The sequence below is a fragment of the Bombyx mandarina genome, chromosome 09, assembly GCF_030267445.1.
Source record: "Bombyx mandarina strain Sakado chromosome 09, ASM3026744v2".
Taxonomy (NCBI): domain Eukaryota; kingdom Metazoa; phylum Arthropoda; class Insecta; order Lepidoptera; family Bombycidae; genus Bombyx; species Bombyx mandarina.
The window spans coordinates 10216546-10234991 of record NC_143216.1 but is presented as its reverse complement, the minus strand read 5'-3'; the positions used below and the strand labels follow the sequence as shown (position 1 = coordinate 10234991).

Genomic DNA, 18446 nt, shown 5'->3' with positions numbered 1-18446 from the left:
GCCCCACCCTTCAAACCGAAACGCATTACTACTTCACGGCAGAAACAGGCAGGGTGGTGGTACCCACCCGCGCGGACTCACAAGAGGTCCTACCCCCAGTAATTACGCAAATTATAATTTTGAGGGTTTCATTTTTATTACACGATCCTTCACCGTGGAAATCAATCGTGAACATTAAAATTTGTTGAGTACGTATTTCATTACAAAAATTGGTACCCGCCTGATATTCGACTACCGGTGCATCGCTCAACACCGGACGTCTTATCCGTTCGGCCACGACGAGTTTAAAAATATAAAAAAAAAAATAATAAAAAATATAAAATATAAAAATTTCGGCGTTCATTTTTCGCGGCGAAAACAACTAAACTCATTTAATCACTGCACTATTCGCCGCGACTACCGCTCGACTCCGTGGCTTGCGCCGTCCTTATTCATGCATTTGTTTTGCTCGCCCGCCACATCGTAAGTCGCTCGCGCGATTCGCTCGGTACATTCCGCCGGTCGCTTCGCCGGTCGCCGGTGCGCGTGGCTTGTTAGGTACATTTCTATGCTCTTATTTTAGTCGCTAGACGCTTCGCCGTTCGCACCGCGCGAATTTTCGTATCGGCGAATGTCCCGTGGCCAGGCTGTTACTGTTTCTAATTATTGATCGTATTACGTAGGTCCTCTTGTAAGCTTCGTTTTTACTACCAAAGAGGGAGTGCATATAGAGTCCCTTCTTTATTTCGCCTGGTCGTGTTTTATGTAATTAACACCACAGTTGGAACAATATAAATTTTATTGTTGTAGCGGCATAAATAATTACATTAAATTAGTTATTTAACACATGAATTATTTTTATGTTTTTCATATTTGGCGGTAAAAATGTATTGTGTCACAGACTATATCCTTTTTCCCACATCTCGTGCGTTCCGGCTTACGCATAATAAAACGCCACACCACCCCCCTACGGAGAAGGAGAATCCGCAGAAAAAGAGAAAAATTATCATAGGTCGAAAGGTTTGGAGAAGTGGACTCTGCGACCTGACCGGGTGGTATATTAACGTGTATGTGTAGGAGTAGCAGTTAGAGGTGCCGAAGGCACGAGTGGACATGAAGGGACATTAGTAGCATCCGGTTGCGCTGGTTGAGGCACAGAAACCCGCGGTGCTGGTGCTGGAACGAGATCTACTAAAGAATGTTCGACGAAAGCTGGCTTAATTCTGTCGACACTGACCGTCACCTGTTTCCTTTTTACATCAATCGACCACGTTTTTCCGTCCTCGGCTCTAGATATAACTCTATGAGGACCAGAGTAAGGTGGTTGCATTGAACGTCTAACCGAATCCTCCCTGAGCATGACATGAGAGGCGGTGGAAAGATTTTTAAATATGAAAGGTGATGGTTTAGTGTGTGAGGAACATGGAGTGGGACGCAATTTAGACATACGCTGTCTTAACTTTACGACAAAATCCGTCGGGTCCTCGAAGCCAGAAGGACCGGGAGGTACTAACAGTTCCCCTGGAAGCGTTAATGTTTCTCCGTAAAGCAATTCCGCTACTGTTGCTTGTAGATCTTCTTTAAAAGCCGAACGCATTCCTAATAAGACCAAAGGTTCAACCACGAATCATCATAACACATCAGAGAGGCCTTTAATTGTCTATGCATGCGCTCCGCGAGCCCATTGGCACAAGGGTGGTAACTAGTAGTGCGTATACGTTTAGTACCACATAAATTAGTAAGGCGTCTGAAAAGGTCCGACTCGAACTGTCGTCCCTGGTCGGTAGTGATGACAGCAGGTACTCCGAATCGAGCAATCCAACCGGCTACAAAGGTGCTCGCCACTTCTTCTGCTGTTATTCCGTGCATAGGCCAAACTTCGGGCCATCGAGTGTAGCGATCCACAGCAGTCAGGCAGTATTGGAAGTCAGAACAAGATGGAAGAGGGCCTATGATGTCAATATGGACATGCTTCAGTCGAGACGTAGGACTGGAGAAGTGTCCAAGTGGAGATTTTATATGCCGCGTCACCTTACTTCGCTGGCAAGCAACGCAGGTTTGGCACCAATAACGGCAATCTTTGGCAATGCCAGGCCACACGAAACGGTCTGAGATCAATCGAATGGTTGATCTAGTACCAGGATGGCTAAGATTATGTAGCTGAGCAAAAATCTTCTTTCGCATAGGTTCCGATACAAATGGGCGTGGTCGCCCTGTTGACATGTCGCAGACCAAAACAGTGTTTGTGCCAGGAACTACGACGTTCTCTAGTTTTAGAGAAGAATTCGCATCGTTACGATACTTTTTCAATTCGTCGTCAAGTTTTTGGCAAGCGGAGAGAGCAGAATGGTCAGTTTCAAAACTAATATCTTCGATGCGGGACATGGCGTCCGCCACCGTATTGTCTTCCCCTTTTATATGGACAATGTCCGTGGTAAACTGCGAAATAAAAGACAATTGATTTAACTGTACCGGAGGAAGCCTTTCGCGACGTTGCGAGAACGCATAAACTAATGGCTTATGGTCCGTATAAATCGTTACGTGCTGTGCGGCTAGGAAGTGTCGATAATGTTGCACACTCTCATATACCGCAAGAAGTTCTCGGTAGTATGCTGGCCACTGGCACTGTCGGGGATTCAGCTTTTTACTAAAGAAACCCAGGGGTTGCCAAGCATCACCGACTTTCTGCTGAAGGCAGGCACCAACGTGAGAACTGGAAGCGTCGGTGAAAAGCCCTAGTTCAGCGTTAGGCAAAGGGTGTGCCAACAGAGCTGCAGATGACAAGCTATCTTTACAGGCATTAAAGCATTCTTCGAGCTCAGGTGTCCAAGTGATCGGTGTGAGACCTTTACCTCCAGTGGCCACGATCGCGTTGACTAGCGGTGCTTGTAACTTGGCCGCATTGCGCAGAAATCGGCGATAATAATTAACCATCCCAATGAAACGACGGAGTCCTTGTACAGTTTGTGGTAGAGGAAAATCTTTTAGAGCTTGAATGAGCTCTGATGGTGGTTGTGTTCCGTCGGCGGATATTCTGTTTCCGAGAAAAGTAACCTCAGGAGCACCAAACACGCATTTTGCTGGATTAATAACGATTCCGTAATCTTCAAATCGCTTGAAAAGAGTACGAAGGTGTGCAGCATGTTGAAGAGCATCACGGGAATACACTAATATGTCGTCAACGTACGCAAAGCAAAAATCGAGACCTTGGACAACTTCGTCTATAAATCTTTGAAACGTTTGGCCTGCGTTGCGTAGACCAAAAGTCATGTAATTAAATTCGTAGAGTCCGAAGGGTGTTATGATGGCGGTTTTACAGATATCCTCAGGCGCAACAGGAATTTGCTGATATGCCTTAACGAGGTCGATGGTACTAAATATACTACACCCAGATATGTTATGGCCAACGTCACCGATATGGCGAACTGGGTACCTGTCAGGTATGGTACGTGAATTCAACGCACGATAATCGCCGCAGGGTCGCCAGGTGCCGTCGCGCTTAGGGACCATATGAAGTGGAGAAGACCACGAACTTTTCGAAGGTCTGGCTGTCCCGCACTGTACCATATCATCAAAAACCTTTTTGGCCTCTTGAAGTTTTTGAGGTGCCAGACGTCTAGGACGACAAGAGACTGGGGCGCCCTCAGTGGTTAGAATATAATGAACTGTGTTATGCTTCGGCTCACGAATAAGTCCTGGTGGCTTCGTAATGGACGGAAATTCCGCAAGAAGTGCACTAAATTGGGATGACGGAGCGCAGACAACTTTGACGCTGGTCTGGTCTAAAACAGCGACGGCAGCAACGCATGACAACCCGGTAATGCTATCGACGAGTCTCTTACTGGCACAATCTGGCAACAACCGATAGTGCGCCAGAAAATCGGAGCCGATGATGGCGGTGTTGACGTTAGCGATAATAAATCGCCATTGAAATGTGCGGCGTAACCCCAAATTAAGCGCCATTTCTATGTGACCAAAAGTGCGTATCTCACTACCATTGGCAGCCGCTAACGTATAGTTTGAACGTACCGGCTTATTTGCTAACCACTGGTATGGGTAACAGGAGAGGTCGGAGCCTGTGTCTATTAAAAAACGGCGCTTGGTTGCGCTTTCGGTGACAAATAATCGGCGACTCTCCTTAAAGCAGTCAGACGTCGCCATCATTGACTGCTTTTGTCGTTTTCCGAAGATGGCGGCGGCGTCCAGGTACATGGTTGAATACACTTAACAGCTTTAGTATTAAATTTCCTATGGTAAAAGCACATTTGAAGCTTACCAGGCGTTTGTGAGCGTCGTCGCTGGTTTGAGAAATCCCGGGTCCTATTTCTACCGCGCTCTGCAGTAAGCACAGCAAGCTGACGCGTGACCTCATCCAGACGCCGTGTGATATCTTCTAACGAAGGGGGTGAGACGGCAGACGTACTTGCTGAGAAAACAGCAGATGAATGAGGTGCGACCATACCAGGCGAAACTTCCAAAATTTTGTCCGCTAGCTCAGCGACTTTGTCCAGCGAGAGTTCTGATTGGGCGGCCAAAATTGCTTGGAGATGTTGTGGGAGGCGACGCATCCATAGCTGGCGAAGCAAATTTTCATCAGTGAGGGTTTTTCCTGCCAATGATCTAAGATAACGTAAAAACTGCGAAGGACGGCGGTCACCCAACTCAACATCACTGACAAGTTGCCTGACACGTTGCTCCTCAGACGTGGACAACCTACGGATCAACTCGGATTTGAGGCGACCATATTTGTCCTCAGATGGTGGTTGGAGAATAATGTCCTCTACCTCCCCAATAACTCGGGTATCTAACTGAGCAATCACGTAGTTAAATTTAGTCAGGTCAGCGGAGTTGCCTGAAATCGAGAATTGTGCCTCTACCTGAGCAAACCAAATTGCAGGCCGATCAGGCCAGAAGGGAGGAAGTTTTATGGCTACTCTGCATACTGAGGTAGGTTGAGGAAATAATGGGTCTGTGGGGGGTGGGTCCGTTTTATCAATGCCTTGCATTTTAAGTTTTTGTAACTCAGCCTTTAGGATGGCATTTTGTTGTAGTAACAGTGTATTTTCTTCTCTTACTAATTGTTCGTTTGCCTCCATTATTGAACACTACGTTTACAATTGTAAAAAAATAAAAAATAAGCATTTATACAATGTAACAACTTAAAAATAATAATAATAATAATAATAATAAGTAAAGAGGAAATTGAAAATTAAATATTATGGTAAAAGATGGCAAAATACTGACTATAAGAGACACAGTAAAACAATGAAATAAAATTATAGTAAACAAGAAAATAGAAATTAGTCAAATACAGATGTGATGTTAGGCACCGACTTACATTTCGTGACTATTTACTCTAAAGCATTCATGTTGATAAAACCTAAAAATGTAATTATTTTGCCTCGTAAAAACAAATATTTCCTTACTACTAATCGTACAATAATACCTTAATATTATTATTAACTAAAATGTTATACAATGAATTGGCGGAGCAATGAAGGCCCGTTAACAAAATATGATTAACTATTGTTACAAAAGGAACCTTAAAATTAAATTAAAATTTTGTTTTTCTTGTTTTTTTATGTCGACAAAGACAAAGCTGTTATAAATGCAATTATGTAACAAAATTAAAGTTACAGTATAGGCGGAGAATATGAAGAAGTATTAAGATTAAAATAAAATAAAAAATATAAAACACTTCACTGAGTTAATCAGAAAACACAAAAAAAAAAGAAAATAAGTTCCATGTTGTGGAATGCCGCACCAGGTGTTTAACCGCTTGTACTTGATCACTCTGCTGTGCGCGGCGATGCTGCGCCAAGTGTATATGGTTTGTAGACGATCTTGCCTGAATGCTGTGCCAGGTGTATATAGTTTGTACTCGACCTTGTCTGGATGCTGCGCCAGGTGTATATGGTTTCTACTCGATCTCTATTTGTAACGATTGATCACGTCGGGGTCACCAAAGAGGGAGTGCATATAGAGTCCCTTCTTTATTTCGCCTGGTCGTGTTTTATGTAATTAACACCACAGTTGGAACAATATAAATTTTATTGTTGTAGCGGCATAAAGTAATTACATTAAATTAGTTATTTAACACATTATGAATTATTTTTATGTTTTTCATATTTGGCGGTAAAATGTATTGTGTCACAGACTATATCCTTTTTCCCACATCTCGTGCGTTCCGGCTTACGCATAATAAAACGTCACACCACCATGGTGTTTCCGAAGTCCTATGCTTCTGTATCTGGAGAGTCGAGTGATGTGCAAGTGTTGGAATCTGATGAGCCGCTTGTCACGGCCTCACCAGTTGCCGGTCCCAGTGGAGTAGTAGCTAGCTCTAGTGTTAGCTTACTAGCTACCGCTAGTTCTTCAGAGGACGAGGATGAAGACATTACTCCTGCGTTGCCTAGGCCTACTGGGTCACCTGGCAGAAAATTTCATTTTAACTCGGATGAGATAAGGTATGTTTCAATTTTTGTAAACATAGAAGTAATATGCTCACTCACACATCGATTCGTTTTATGTTACAATTCTGAACGTGTTTTTGTGCGAAACTATCTCTTTATGATTGTAAATATGTTTGTTTATTAAAGATTGAAAATGGTCAAGTTAAACTAGGTTAGCATTAGTGCCCTATGAGGAGGCAGTCTCCTCCCGGTGATGGTCACGGGGCGACCTAAGGGGGCTGAGACTGCGCCGCACGCTACCGTCACTCTAGCGCGCTGGCACCAGGAGGACGGGACGACGCGTCGGCGGCTGCGGACTGCGATGCGGTCCGCATTTTCGTCGTCGCTGTCGTCGCCGAACATACTGTGGAAGAGCAACCCGGTCAGCGGTGTATCGCGTTCCGACCCGGCAGGCTGGTTCTGGCCCAGCGGGGTATCCCGGAACACCAGCGGCATCGCCAGAGCGGCCTGAAGGGCCGCCGTACCGCGGAGACTGACGTCGTTGGTCGTCGACTATCGCCTCGACGACCCGTCGGTCGGGCGTCCTCGGGGTGGCGCCGCGTGTCTGGTTGTAGTGTTGACCGCGGGAACTCCCCGACTCTAACCGGGTTTTGACCCCGGACGGAGATCGGACGCCGGGTGTAAGAGTGCAGGGGAGTCGTTTAGTGGGTGGGCCCTAAATTCCTTGGGCCCGCGGTCTGCTCTCAACACCTGCAGATCGTTGAGTCTCACGTACCCCGCGCGCCCCCTAGGCGCGGGGACCTCGTAGGAGGTTCGGCCCTCGGCCCGGAAAAAAAAAAAAAAAAAGGTTAGCATTAGTGAGGTTAGAAAATGTAATTATGTGTAGCATCATAAATTTTAATTACCTACTTTTTTATTTGTTCAGGTCTATGTGGAACTGGAGAAAGATCTTCGTCAAATTGGGAACACATGACCAGTGCGTTCAGTTTGCGGAAGAGAGAGGGCTCATCCTGACGCAAAACTTCCGAATGGAATGGTTGCTTCAATAATTGCTTCCTTCGTATGGAAAAATGTGTCAATTTCGCGGAGAATACTTCGAAAAGCAATAAATAAATTTTTAAATAGTAATGTTGTGTCACTTCGTTAATTCCCGAAATTTTCAGTGCCGCCTAGGTAAACGTAATTTCACAGACTGGTTGTGCGAATATTCATGGAGGCGAAGGATAAAAGTGAACCATTTAGATCCCTATGAAGAATTATTGAGAGCAATTAAATACATTTATAAATTAGATTAAATATAGCTTTATGCTGATATGAGTAGCGTCATTTCTCATCAAATAGCAGAAACAAATATCAAAAGAACTAGTAATATCAAAAACGCTCGAGAAATGCCATCAAATAGCGAAAACACATATCGGATTGACTAAGACTACCGGGAATTTTCTTGATAATTGTAGACTGGTCGTATCGAGCATAAAAGCGTTGAAGAAATAACACGAAAGCAGTTTGAGAGCTCAGGCAGCTGTCGAGTGCAGACGTGTGCACCGGTGCTCGGTACCACTCAATTAGTACGCGCTTCAAACTGCTGCCTTACGTTACTACTGCGTCCAGGAGTGCTCCTCGTACCAACACGTCGCTCTTGCCGGCTTCGGCTCCCGGTCTGCCACCAGCGGCAAGCCCCGGGACTCGGGTCTGTGAGCGTCGGCGTGCCGAGGTTCACCCTTGGACCGCACTCGGCGTCTCGCCTCATAAACAATATCCATTCCACCGCGTCGATCAGCATGCCCTCGACCCGGCAACAGCCGCTTTTGTCGCAGAAACATGCGACCCGCCCGCAGCTTAATCGGACGATGATGTTTGTTCGCTTACAGCGCCGCCGTCTCCCTTGGGCCCGGGCTGGACGTAGTCCTAGCCACAGCCAACTCTTCTCAATTATCGATGCCACAGATCAAGAAGGTGCAACCCAGTGACCCGTCTGTAGTAGCAGATGGTGCCGATACCACCAAGGCAGGCCATAGCCTGGATTGGCTCTCCGACGTTTCAGAGCCTTCGATTCGCCTCGAAGGCTCCGTCGGCTGGGCGTCCTTGGGGTGAGCCGCGCCGTCTGGTTGTAGTGTTGACCGCGGTAGCCCCCCTACCTCATCCGGGTTCTGACCTCGGAGGGGATCGGACGTCGGGTGTAAGAGTGCAGGGGAGTCGTTTAGTGGGTAGGTCCTAAAATCCTTGGGCCCGCGGTCTGCTCACAACACCATGCAGATCGTTGAGTCTCACATACCCCGCGCGCCCCTTTTGCGCGGGGACCTCGTAGGAGGTTCGGACCTCTACCCGAAAAAAAAAAAAAAACAAAAAGGTCCATCAGCACACGAGGATCGTATATCTTAGTATGAGAGCTGGATCGTGAAAGCTGAGGTTCAAATGGCTGATGTGGGGAAGACCCTGGAAGACACCAAAAGAGGAACAGTAAGTTCACCCTCAGTTACTGCTATTCCTTTCATACGGGGGATCGAAGTAAGAGATGATTTTGAGGGCTGGTGTCGTAAATGTACCAGTTGTGCTGCGGCTAAAGGTCCGCACACGTACAAAGGTGCACTGAAATACCGAGGTTGCCCCCCTGCCCCCAAAGTGAACCGCCGCGTCGCTCGACAAAACCGCCTCCGGGCTCCCGGCCCTGAGACCAAAGCCTCGGCTACCTCTGTGACGAAGGTTAAGCCTGCCCTCGTGCCGGCGCTGGTGCCCAGCCTCTCAGCCTGGGCTAAACCGCTGTTGTACACGAACACGGCTACAAATCCCCCTGTAACCCATCTCTCCTCCGTGATTTGCTCTTGGACCGAGTCCCACAATCTCGCTCTGGCGATCGACTTTTCTAGACTGACTCTGTTCATTTAGAATTAGTAGACAGTGAGATCGAATGCAGAATCTCCTTACCACCCTCGGATGCGTCACCCCGATGGAAGTTAAAGATTTGATCAAAGACCTACGTCTTCGCAAGGCTCCCGGCTCCGACTACAGTTATATAGTCTATAAAGATATCTATTTTCAATGACAAACTGTATCTTTCCCGCGGTGTGGAAAGAAGCGGACGTTATCGGCTTATATAAACCCGGTAAACCCGGTTTTTGCAGGCTAGCCGTCTGAGCATCGTGATTCGTGAGGAACATCGACGAACTCGGCCTCGAATCAATCCGGAAACACCCGAAGACAGCGTCGGAACGGTACTTCGATAAGGCTCGGGCAGCTGTTAGTAAACCCCATCCCTCCTGGCTGAGCCTTTGCTTGCCCACCTGTCCTGGAAACTGGAAAGGCCTCCGGGTCACAAGTAATACGTTTGATTTTCCATAAAAGCGTATTTTGAAAGTTTTTTTAAACTTTTATATATTTTTCATTTTTTTGCTGAATTTCAATTTTTTCATATTTTTTTTCAATTTTTTTTAAATATTGAATTGTCATCGGTTCCTTAATAAGTATACCAAATTTCGAGTTAATCCGACGTTTTTAAGGGGGTCAAAATCATGTTCAAAGATTCCGTTACATACTAACATACATACGTCTGAAGCTAATAAAAGCGTATTAAAAAGGCTGTTAATAATCGGTTCTACTCGAAGCGAAACAGCGAACGGATCACCTGAAGCGAAGCGGGTGAAATTCATTGCGAATGGTGAAGTGTGTCTTAAGTGCTCTAACTGTTAAATAGAGTTTTAATTTGTACTTCGATGTAAGTTTTATTTATCCTGAGCCCCAGCGCGCAACAACAACAATAATAAATTTCCTCATGTGTTATTTTCGCTATATAAATATGGAAATAAAAATTCAAAACCGAATCAAAGCGGGCCACTTTTCACACAATCTTGTCTTCCCTACGACTAGATTGTGTATAAAAAACTGGAGGCGGGGGGGGGGTAAGGCAGCTCTCGCCCGTTTGAACGAAGCGCGGTAACCGTGCGAGCATGGTCGTGCTTCCCATCTAATCATCACTGGAGAAGGCCGCCTCCACCTTCAAAAAATCTCTAAACTAAAACTTATAAGAGCACAAGCCGTACTCGCCCGCTTTGCTGGGCCTTTAAAATGAACATTATTATTTATTGTCATTATTATTAGGGAGTCCAACACTCATATAAATATTAGCCTATCCATTAAGTACATGTATTATCTACATGGATACCAAGTTTCAAGTCAATCTGATGCATGGTTCAGTAGTTATAACGGAACATCCGTAAAAACCACTGTAGATTTATATATTAGTATACTTAGAACTACTAGAACTCAGATTAGTCTTACATACTTTGGGAGGTTAACGACAAAGGGAAGATTTTCCACCGAGCGGGTGACATTGCTCAATAGACCGACGGTCCAAATGTTATTGTTCGGAACATTTATACCGATCTATATGTGAGCTTAACTTGAAAATTTCGTTTGATTCAGCCATCTATGAATTACTGTCTACTATGATGACTACCGCTACAATACATTAATTATTCTATCTTCTAGGCTTTTTGGCGGGAACCTAAATAAAGTTTTACTAATTGTTTTACATATTTTGTTAATTTAGGGTTTCTTCACTTTTGAATCGATTATTTCAAGTACCAAGTAAATATTAAACTAGTGAATTATTTATTATTTTCTGTAGTATTAAAAATGTAATAAGCAGTTAGCAATACAATAATTGCATGAAATTGAAAAATCAACTTACAATTTACAGACTATTGACAACAACATTGTAATAAAACGAATTGTAAGCAACTGGACATTATTAATTATTTAAACCAAAAGTACTGTTTTCATCAACAGTGAGTTACAAAGCAGAATTTAAAATAAAACATTACCTACTTTAGCATATTTGTCAGTCAATTTAGAATAGGGAACAATGCATGAGTTTGTAATCAATGTACAAAATGAAACTACGAAGCTATATGATAAACTCAACATAATTTTATACATTTTAGGCTTGCAAGGCATATGGGTTGACGAGATTAAATTATCGCGAAGATTTCATGTATTTTTTAAGGTTGTTACTTTTATTTTACACATTATGTGTGGAATGTTCGCTGGCCTTCAGTTTTTCGCTATTTTCACGCAAAATAGCTTGAACAGCCAACAAAAATCAGACGTCATTGTAATCGGTATATCGAATCCGATGGCTTATATCTTTTGCATCAATTTCATACGCAATAGAAACGAGATTAAAGACTTATTTTATCATTTGGCGGTGGTTCTCAAAAGATATTACAATGATGTAGAAATTGAAAAAAGTATGGTTAACAAGATAAAGTCCTACTTAAGCACATATGTGTTTGCGTCTATTACAATTCTAGTCAGTAATGGTATTATTGCATTTTTTCAAACAATTAACTCAGGTAAGCAGCTTACAATGCTTTCACTTTGGTTAAGCAAATTTGTGTTTCGATTATTTTTCGTTCTGTTTTCGTTTTTAATCTGTACAAATTTAAAATCCACAGACGAACCATTCTTAGGAATAATAACAGCGTGGCCAGATAAAACTGATACCTCAAAAACTGCTGGTTACGCAAGGATCGGTTTTTACTTATTCTGGTGCATTCACTTCTTTAAAATCTCAACAGTATTTGCTGTCATAGTATGTATCTTGATAAGTATCAAGTATCAGTATAAAATTTTATGCAGCTACTTTGAAAGTCTGAACAAAATCTTTGATGACGAAACTTCAAGCCATCAAGTTAAAGAGGCTGAATTTGAAAATGCTTTCTGTAATGGAATAAAAATACATACGCAAATAATTTGGTAAGCTTTAAAAAAATACTAATCAAGGTTTTTAGTTAATTAGAACTTTTTTACGCTAATCACCTTTTTGTAATGTTAATAATATGTTTAAATTAACCTAATAAGTACAACTTGTACAGAGATGTGTCTACAATTTTGTGTTGATATATATGTTCTCATGGTGCACTAATCGGCTCGAAGGACCATATGTTGCGTTGTGGTGAATGAGAGTGGACTGTATTTATTTTAATAATGTTAACTTTAAATGCTCAGCGAAGCGGGCGGGTACAGATAGTTTTTATTTTTATTGCTTAGATGGGTGGACGAGCTCACAGCCCACCTGGTGTGTAAGTGGTTACTGGAGCCCATGGACATCTACAACGTAAATTCGCCACCCACCTTGAGTTATAAGTCTCAAGTATAGTTACAACGGCTGCCCCACCCTTCAAACCGAAACGCATTACTGCTTCACGGCAGAAATAGGCAGGATGGTGGTACCCACCCGCGCGGACTCACAAGAGGTCCTACCACCAGTAGTTTGATAATAAATATGTAAGTATACTATGAATGAAATATATATTTCAGTTACGATAGTAAATTGTTGTTCGCAGGTGTGTCAGAAGATGTCAAATTATGTGTCGGACCGTGTTCAGTGCTAATATTATGCTGGACACCTTTGTTCTCGTCATCTTGATGTTGGCGATGGTGGTGTGCTACATAGTTGTTTGCCATAATATATTATTGACAATTTTTTGCCATTACTAGTTATTTAGATTAGTAATAGACAATAAATCCCATTGCCTACAGGCAATCTCAAACGAAAAACCCGAAATAATATGGACGCAAGGACCTTGTTTTTTTAAACTAGCTTTGTCACTGTCTAATGCTTTTTAAACTTGGACGTAATTTTATTTATGAATTAAATACTTCAGTGATTTACAAATGGTAGACGTTAAAAAATATTTGAAATTATTTTAAATTCTGGTTAAGAAATAGTAACAGATTAGACAGGTATTTAAGTTATAGTGTATACATATGTTGTTTAGTTAGATGAACCATAGACCATGAAAAATTCTCGCTAAAAAGCTGTGACAATAGACGAACAATATTAAACTCCACAGGGACACACGTCTGGTGCATTCGTGTTGAGCGATGCACCGGGTGTTCGAATCTCAGGCGGGTACCAATTTTTCGAATTAAATACGTACTCAACAAATGTTCACGATTGCCTTCCACGGTGAAGGAATAACATCGTGTAATAAAAATCAAACCCGCAAAATTTAATTTGCGTAATTACTGGTGGTAGGACCTCTTGTGAGTCCGCGCGGGTAGGTAGGTTTTTATTGCTTAGATGCGTGGACGAGCTCACAGCCCACCTGGTGCTAAGTGGTTACTGTAGCCCATAGACACCTACAACGTAAATGCGCCACCCACCTTGAGATATAAGTTCTAAGGTCTCAGTATAGTTACATCGGCTACCCCACCCTTCAAACCGAAACGCATTACTGCTTCACGGCAGAAATAGGCGGGGTGGTGGTACCCACCCGTGCTGACTCCGAAAAGGTCCTAGCACCAGTAAACATCAAGCATCTAACGGCAAATTGCTTTTTTTTTCATAGAATTCAGAAAATGACTTCTGCGGCTTGTGCTCACAAATGTCATCGGTACTGGTAACCGTTGTCCTGATGGCGTTCTTTATGTGGACAGCCGGAGATATTACTGTGCAGGTAATATTACTTAGTACTTACTACCCTTCATTACCTAAAACTGTAAATAATTAAAAACTAAAAAGCTAACGCTCGGAGAAGCATGTGTTCGAGTTAACGTTAACATAACGGTCTACGTCAATAAGATTTAATTTTTTTTTCATATTATGTTTTTTTTTTTAAACTAAGGCATCACAACTACCCGACGCCATCTACGGTTCGGGCTGGTACAACTGTCGTGGAAAGTCCTCAGCTCGCATTAGGAGCTTGGTCACTATCTCCATGAACAAAGCACAGGTGATTTTGACTCTTATGTATGGTAGTAACAAACAGTCTAACTACAATATGTTTAGCGACGTATTCAGGGTGCAAATGGAAACTTGAGCTTCAGAGCCTGTGTGACAGTATCAATACTCAGGTCAGTGTGCTTAGTATGAGTTTCTTAACGTTCTCGATAGCGTAAAAGTTAACCCGATTTTGTATGCAGTTGGAACAACGCCCCTAGCGGCAAACGTACGCAAACGCAATGCTTCCCTGTCCTTGGTATGTTTTTAATTAGTTTAGCAGTGAACTTTTTACTGGGCACGTTTTGCGTGACCGAGCTGAAACTAGGCAGATGTTTACAGTCACAATAATATAGTGAGGAAATGGATATCATTGTACTCAAATGGTTGAAAAGGATGACAGGTAAAATGGATTATGTGGGTCTTAAAGGTATCGTTTTAGTCATATATATACATTATTTTTGATATATATTTTTTTTTTTTCAGCAACCAATACTGATGTGGGCACTAGGATTTATCGAACTTTCACACAAGAATTTTGTAGCGGTAAATAATATTTACGTATTTACAATCGTATAAGTGAAATTGATACCTACCTACCTGTTTAGAATAGGGTTATATTTTATAAGCTACTACATTTTCCGATCCCCACGTAAAGAAATGCGCTTGGGCATACCTACTTGTTGACAAGTGACCGGACAGCACTCAGAAGTCTCTTCAGGTTTTGATTGAAGAAGGATATGTTAAAACTTCTTAGGAAATAGCAGATATACAAAACTATTGCTTTGTTAGGCAAACATGTCTTCGAAAAGAGAAATTTATGAACACGGTAAATCTCCGTAAGCCCAAAGATTCTAAGCCATCCGTAAAACCATGATCAACGTTTTTTTTTTATTGCTTTTATGGATGGACGAGCTCACAGCCCACCTGGTATTAAGTGGTTACTGGAGCCCATAGACATCTACAACGTAAATGCGCCACCCACCTTGAGATATAAGTTCTAAGGTCTCAGTATAGTTACAACGGCTGCCCCACCCTTCAAGCCGAAACGCATTACTGCTTCGCGGCAGAAATAGGTAGGATGGTGGTACATACCCGCGCGGACTCACAAGAGGTCCTACCACCAGTATTCTAAAGATTCTAAATATATATAATGCTAATTAATTAATTTTAATTCTAACCAATAAATTAAAAAATAATAATTTTAATCAATATTCTAAAGAACCGACTTTCGTGAAGAATGAAATCGAAACGGCTGGTTCTGGAAGCTGGGAGCTCTGGTCCAGACATAAGAGCAGTGCTCCTCGCTGTTCTGTTAAACAGATCATGTAGACTTTGACCAAAACGTGAATTGAATTATACTAATATTAATGCGTTTCAGTTTGAAGGGTGGGGCAGCCGTTGTAACTATACTTGAGACCTTAGAACTTACATCTCTAGGTGGGTGGCGTATTTACTTTGTAGACGTCTATGGGCTTCAGTAACCACTTAATACCAGATGGGCTGTGAGCTCGTCCACCCATCTAAGCAATAAAAAAATATATCAGCCGGAATGGGAAACCTGCCCCAGATGATTCTCCACATAAATTTAGTCATTCCGAAATCGGAACTAATACAAAAGTAAAGTTTTGTTTATTTTCAGATCATCAAGAGCGCCTATTCTGTTTTTTCAGTATTTTACTAGAGAAAATTTTGTTATGCTTAAGTCTTCATGAAGAATAAAATTATCTATGAAGCGTGAAAGGTATACACTATAGGTGCACGTAAAATGTCACATCCAACCACGGAAGTCACAGCAAAACGTTCTATTTCAAATAATTGTCAAATGAAAAAACACTGATTGATAACTTTAATAAATATACTTTCAAACAAATTGTAATGCGTTAATTTCTTTGTTTTACTCGAAACATCATGCTAATGAGTGCCTTTACTTCGAATAATGGCAGGTTGAGGCGTCGCTTCGTGATGCAAGCGTGACCTGTGTGCTTTTAGTGCTAGTTTTTTAACATTCTCGATAGCGTAAAAGTTAACTCAAATTGGTATGCAGGTAGAGCAGCGCCCCTAGCGGCAAAGGTAGGTAAACGTTTCAACTGCATACAATTTTGAGTTAACTTTTACGCTATCGAGAACGTTAAAAAGCTTGCACTAAGCACACAGGGATGGTCAGTGTGCTGCAGAAATTAGATAGTGTACCCCTACTTCGTATGCGATAGTGTGGTCAGCTCTGACTTAGATGTACATGGTCAAATGAGCTCACAGCCTCGTTGATTGGTGACTAGTTACTGGAGCTCATAGACATCATTACGTTAAAGCCACTATGCATCTCAATCTATTTGTAATGGAGGGATTGATGGTGGCTCGGAGATATTTCCACCTTCACCAGGATGGGTGCACGATAGGCCTAGCTAGTAAGGGTGAAGTTCGCTAACGACCAGCCCTGATCGTCAGCCCCTAATAGCTTAAGAGCAGTTATTTCGAGAGCATCTATCGGAACCTACCATTGGAGTTGCGACTCGCAAGCAAATCCAAGAAGGAATGGAGCTGGCTGTTGTTAAAACTAAGTGTCATGTCGAAGTCTTCGAAGAGTTCCACGAGCATCATAACCTACGACTTCGTTAGGACTAGAAGCTAGCTTCAGCAGTGTTGAATCCAACAGGACGTGTTTAGGTGAACTGGCTACTTAAGCAAATTATGTCACGTAAAACTAATCTCAACAACTAAGTTTTGTGTTCGCCACAAAAACGGCATTTTAACGAGAAACGTATAAGTTTAGTGTAGTTCGATTTGGACATTGCCACTCCAACATCCCTAGACGAAGTGGCAGCCGCGTATTCGTTTCCGACACTTTTCATTTTATTGTTTATATGGGTGGACGAGCTCACAGCCCACCTGATGTTAAGTGGTTACTGGAGCCCATAGACATCTACAACGTAAATGCGCCACCCACCTTGAGATATAAGTTCTAAGATCTCAGTATAGTTACAACGGCTGCCTTACCCTTCAGACCGAAACGCATTACTGCTTCACGGCAGAAATAGGCAGGGCGGTCCTCCCTGACTCGCATTCTTCAAGTCTGAGGGTCGTGACCGTCTCCTTCCATTAGTACATTTCATTTTCTGATTAAGCCTTCGCTATTATGTAACATGGAGGATGTTAACGTGTGTTCACTATTGACAGCTCTTTTGTGTGTGATTACAATGATGTGGGAAACGAGTGAACTTAAAGTGCTAGCTTAGCGTAGGTATGAAATGAGAAATGATTGAGTTTCATTAGTCTCAAAATAAGTACATATTTCTTCTAACAAAGCTTTATTTTACTCCTGGTAGCGGCTATCCACAATCTGCCTACAAAGAATATTACGGTATTTTGGTCATGTTGCACGTAGGGATACCAGCAATTTGGAACGCCTTGTGGTGACCGGTAAAATAGAGGGAAAAAGGCCTAGGGGTAGAGGTCCCAAACGATGGTCGGACCAAATAGCGGAGGAACTGGGAATACCTATCAGCGACGCACTCCACCGGGCTGGAGGGCGGGATCGATGGAGACTATTCGTGCTATTTATAATATGCACCCGAGGGAATCCTTGAGGGACAAGTTTAAGGAAATCAAAATTCTAACTTTAGCGTCCCAATACATTTTTGAAAATTTATTGTACGTGCGTAAAAACATTGAAGAATTCCCCAGAGTCTGCGATTTGCACAATGTGAACACTAGGAACAAACATAGGCTTGCGTTGCCGGCGGCTCGAATTAAGAAAATAAGCAACTCTTTTAGGGGGCTGGGTGTACAGCTTTTCAACAAGATCCCACTAAACGTTCAACTACTACCTGTTCATAGATTTAAGAAAACTGTTAAGGAACGTTTGTGCAACAAGGCATATTATAAAGTTAAGGATTATTTACTAGATGGCACTACGTGGGAATGAGGCGCTCGCTCCTGGCCTTTTCATTTTTCATTATTATTATTATTTTTTTAGACTTGTTTTTTCTTTTATTGTGAATATTTCTATTTATTTAAAAAAAAGAAAATATTTGAGAAAAAACAAAAAGAAAAAAAAGCCCGCTGAGTTTGTTTCGCCGGTTCTTCTCAGGACTGTGGCTTTTTTTGGAACCGGTGGTAGAGTTAACATTGTTATTTGTATTTTGACATTCAACAAGTGTGTCATACTGACATCTAAGTTGAAATAAATGATTTTGAATTTGAATTGAATTTGAATTTGACAGTTGGTTGACGAAATCGGACGGAGTCACGATCCTCAGCAGTGAGGAACCGATGGAAGAGAGAGAGAGCGGCTGAACTGATAACTTGAAATCTACTGCCCATTAATGAAC

General features: G+C 42.4%; 2 protein-coding genes across 2 annotated transcripts; both read left to right on the top strand.

Moving 5' to 3' along the window:
- The first annotated feature begins 3508 nt into the window (after positions 1-3508).
- Positions 3509-7456, top strand: LOC149502349 (uncharacterized). The gene is made up of 2 exons (XM_089729890.1): positions 3509-6446; positions 7318-7456. The coding sequence occupies exons 1-2, from the start codon at positions 6199-6201 to the stop codon at positions 7439-7441; spliced, it is 372 nt and encodes a 123-aa protein (XP_089586016.1). The 5' UTR covers positions 3509-6198; the 3' UTR covers positions 7442-7456.
- Positions 7457-11205: 3749 nt separating this feature from the next.
- On the top strand, positions 11206-15988 carry Or-19 (olfactory receptor 19). The gene is made up of 7 exons (XM_089729889.1): positions 11206-11743; positions 11846-12146; positions 12737-12833; positions 13745-13852; positions 14021-14128; positions 14602-14661; positions 15758-15988. Exons 1-7 carry the CDS (start codon positions 11254-11256, stop codon positions 15797-15799), a joined length of 1206 nt encoding a protein of 401 aa, XP_089586015.1. The 5' UTR covers positions 11206-11253; the 3' UTR covers positions 15800-15988.
- The last annotated feature ends 2458 nt before the right edge of the window (positions 15989-18446 follow it).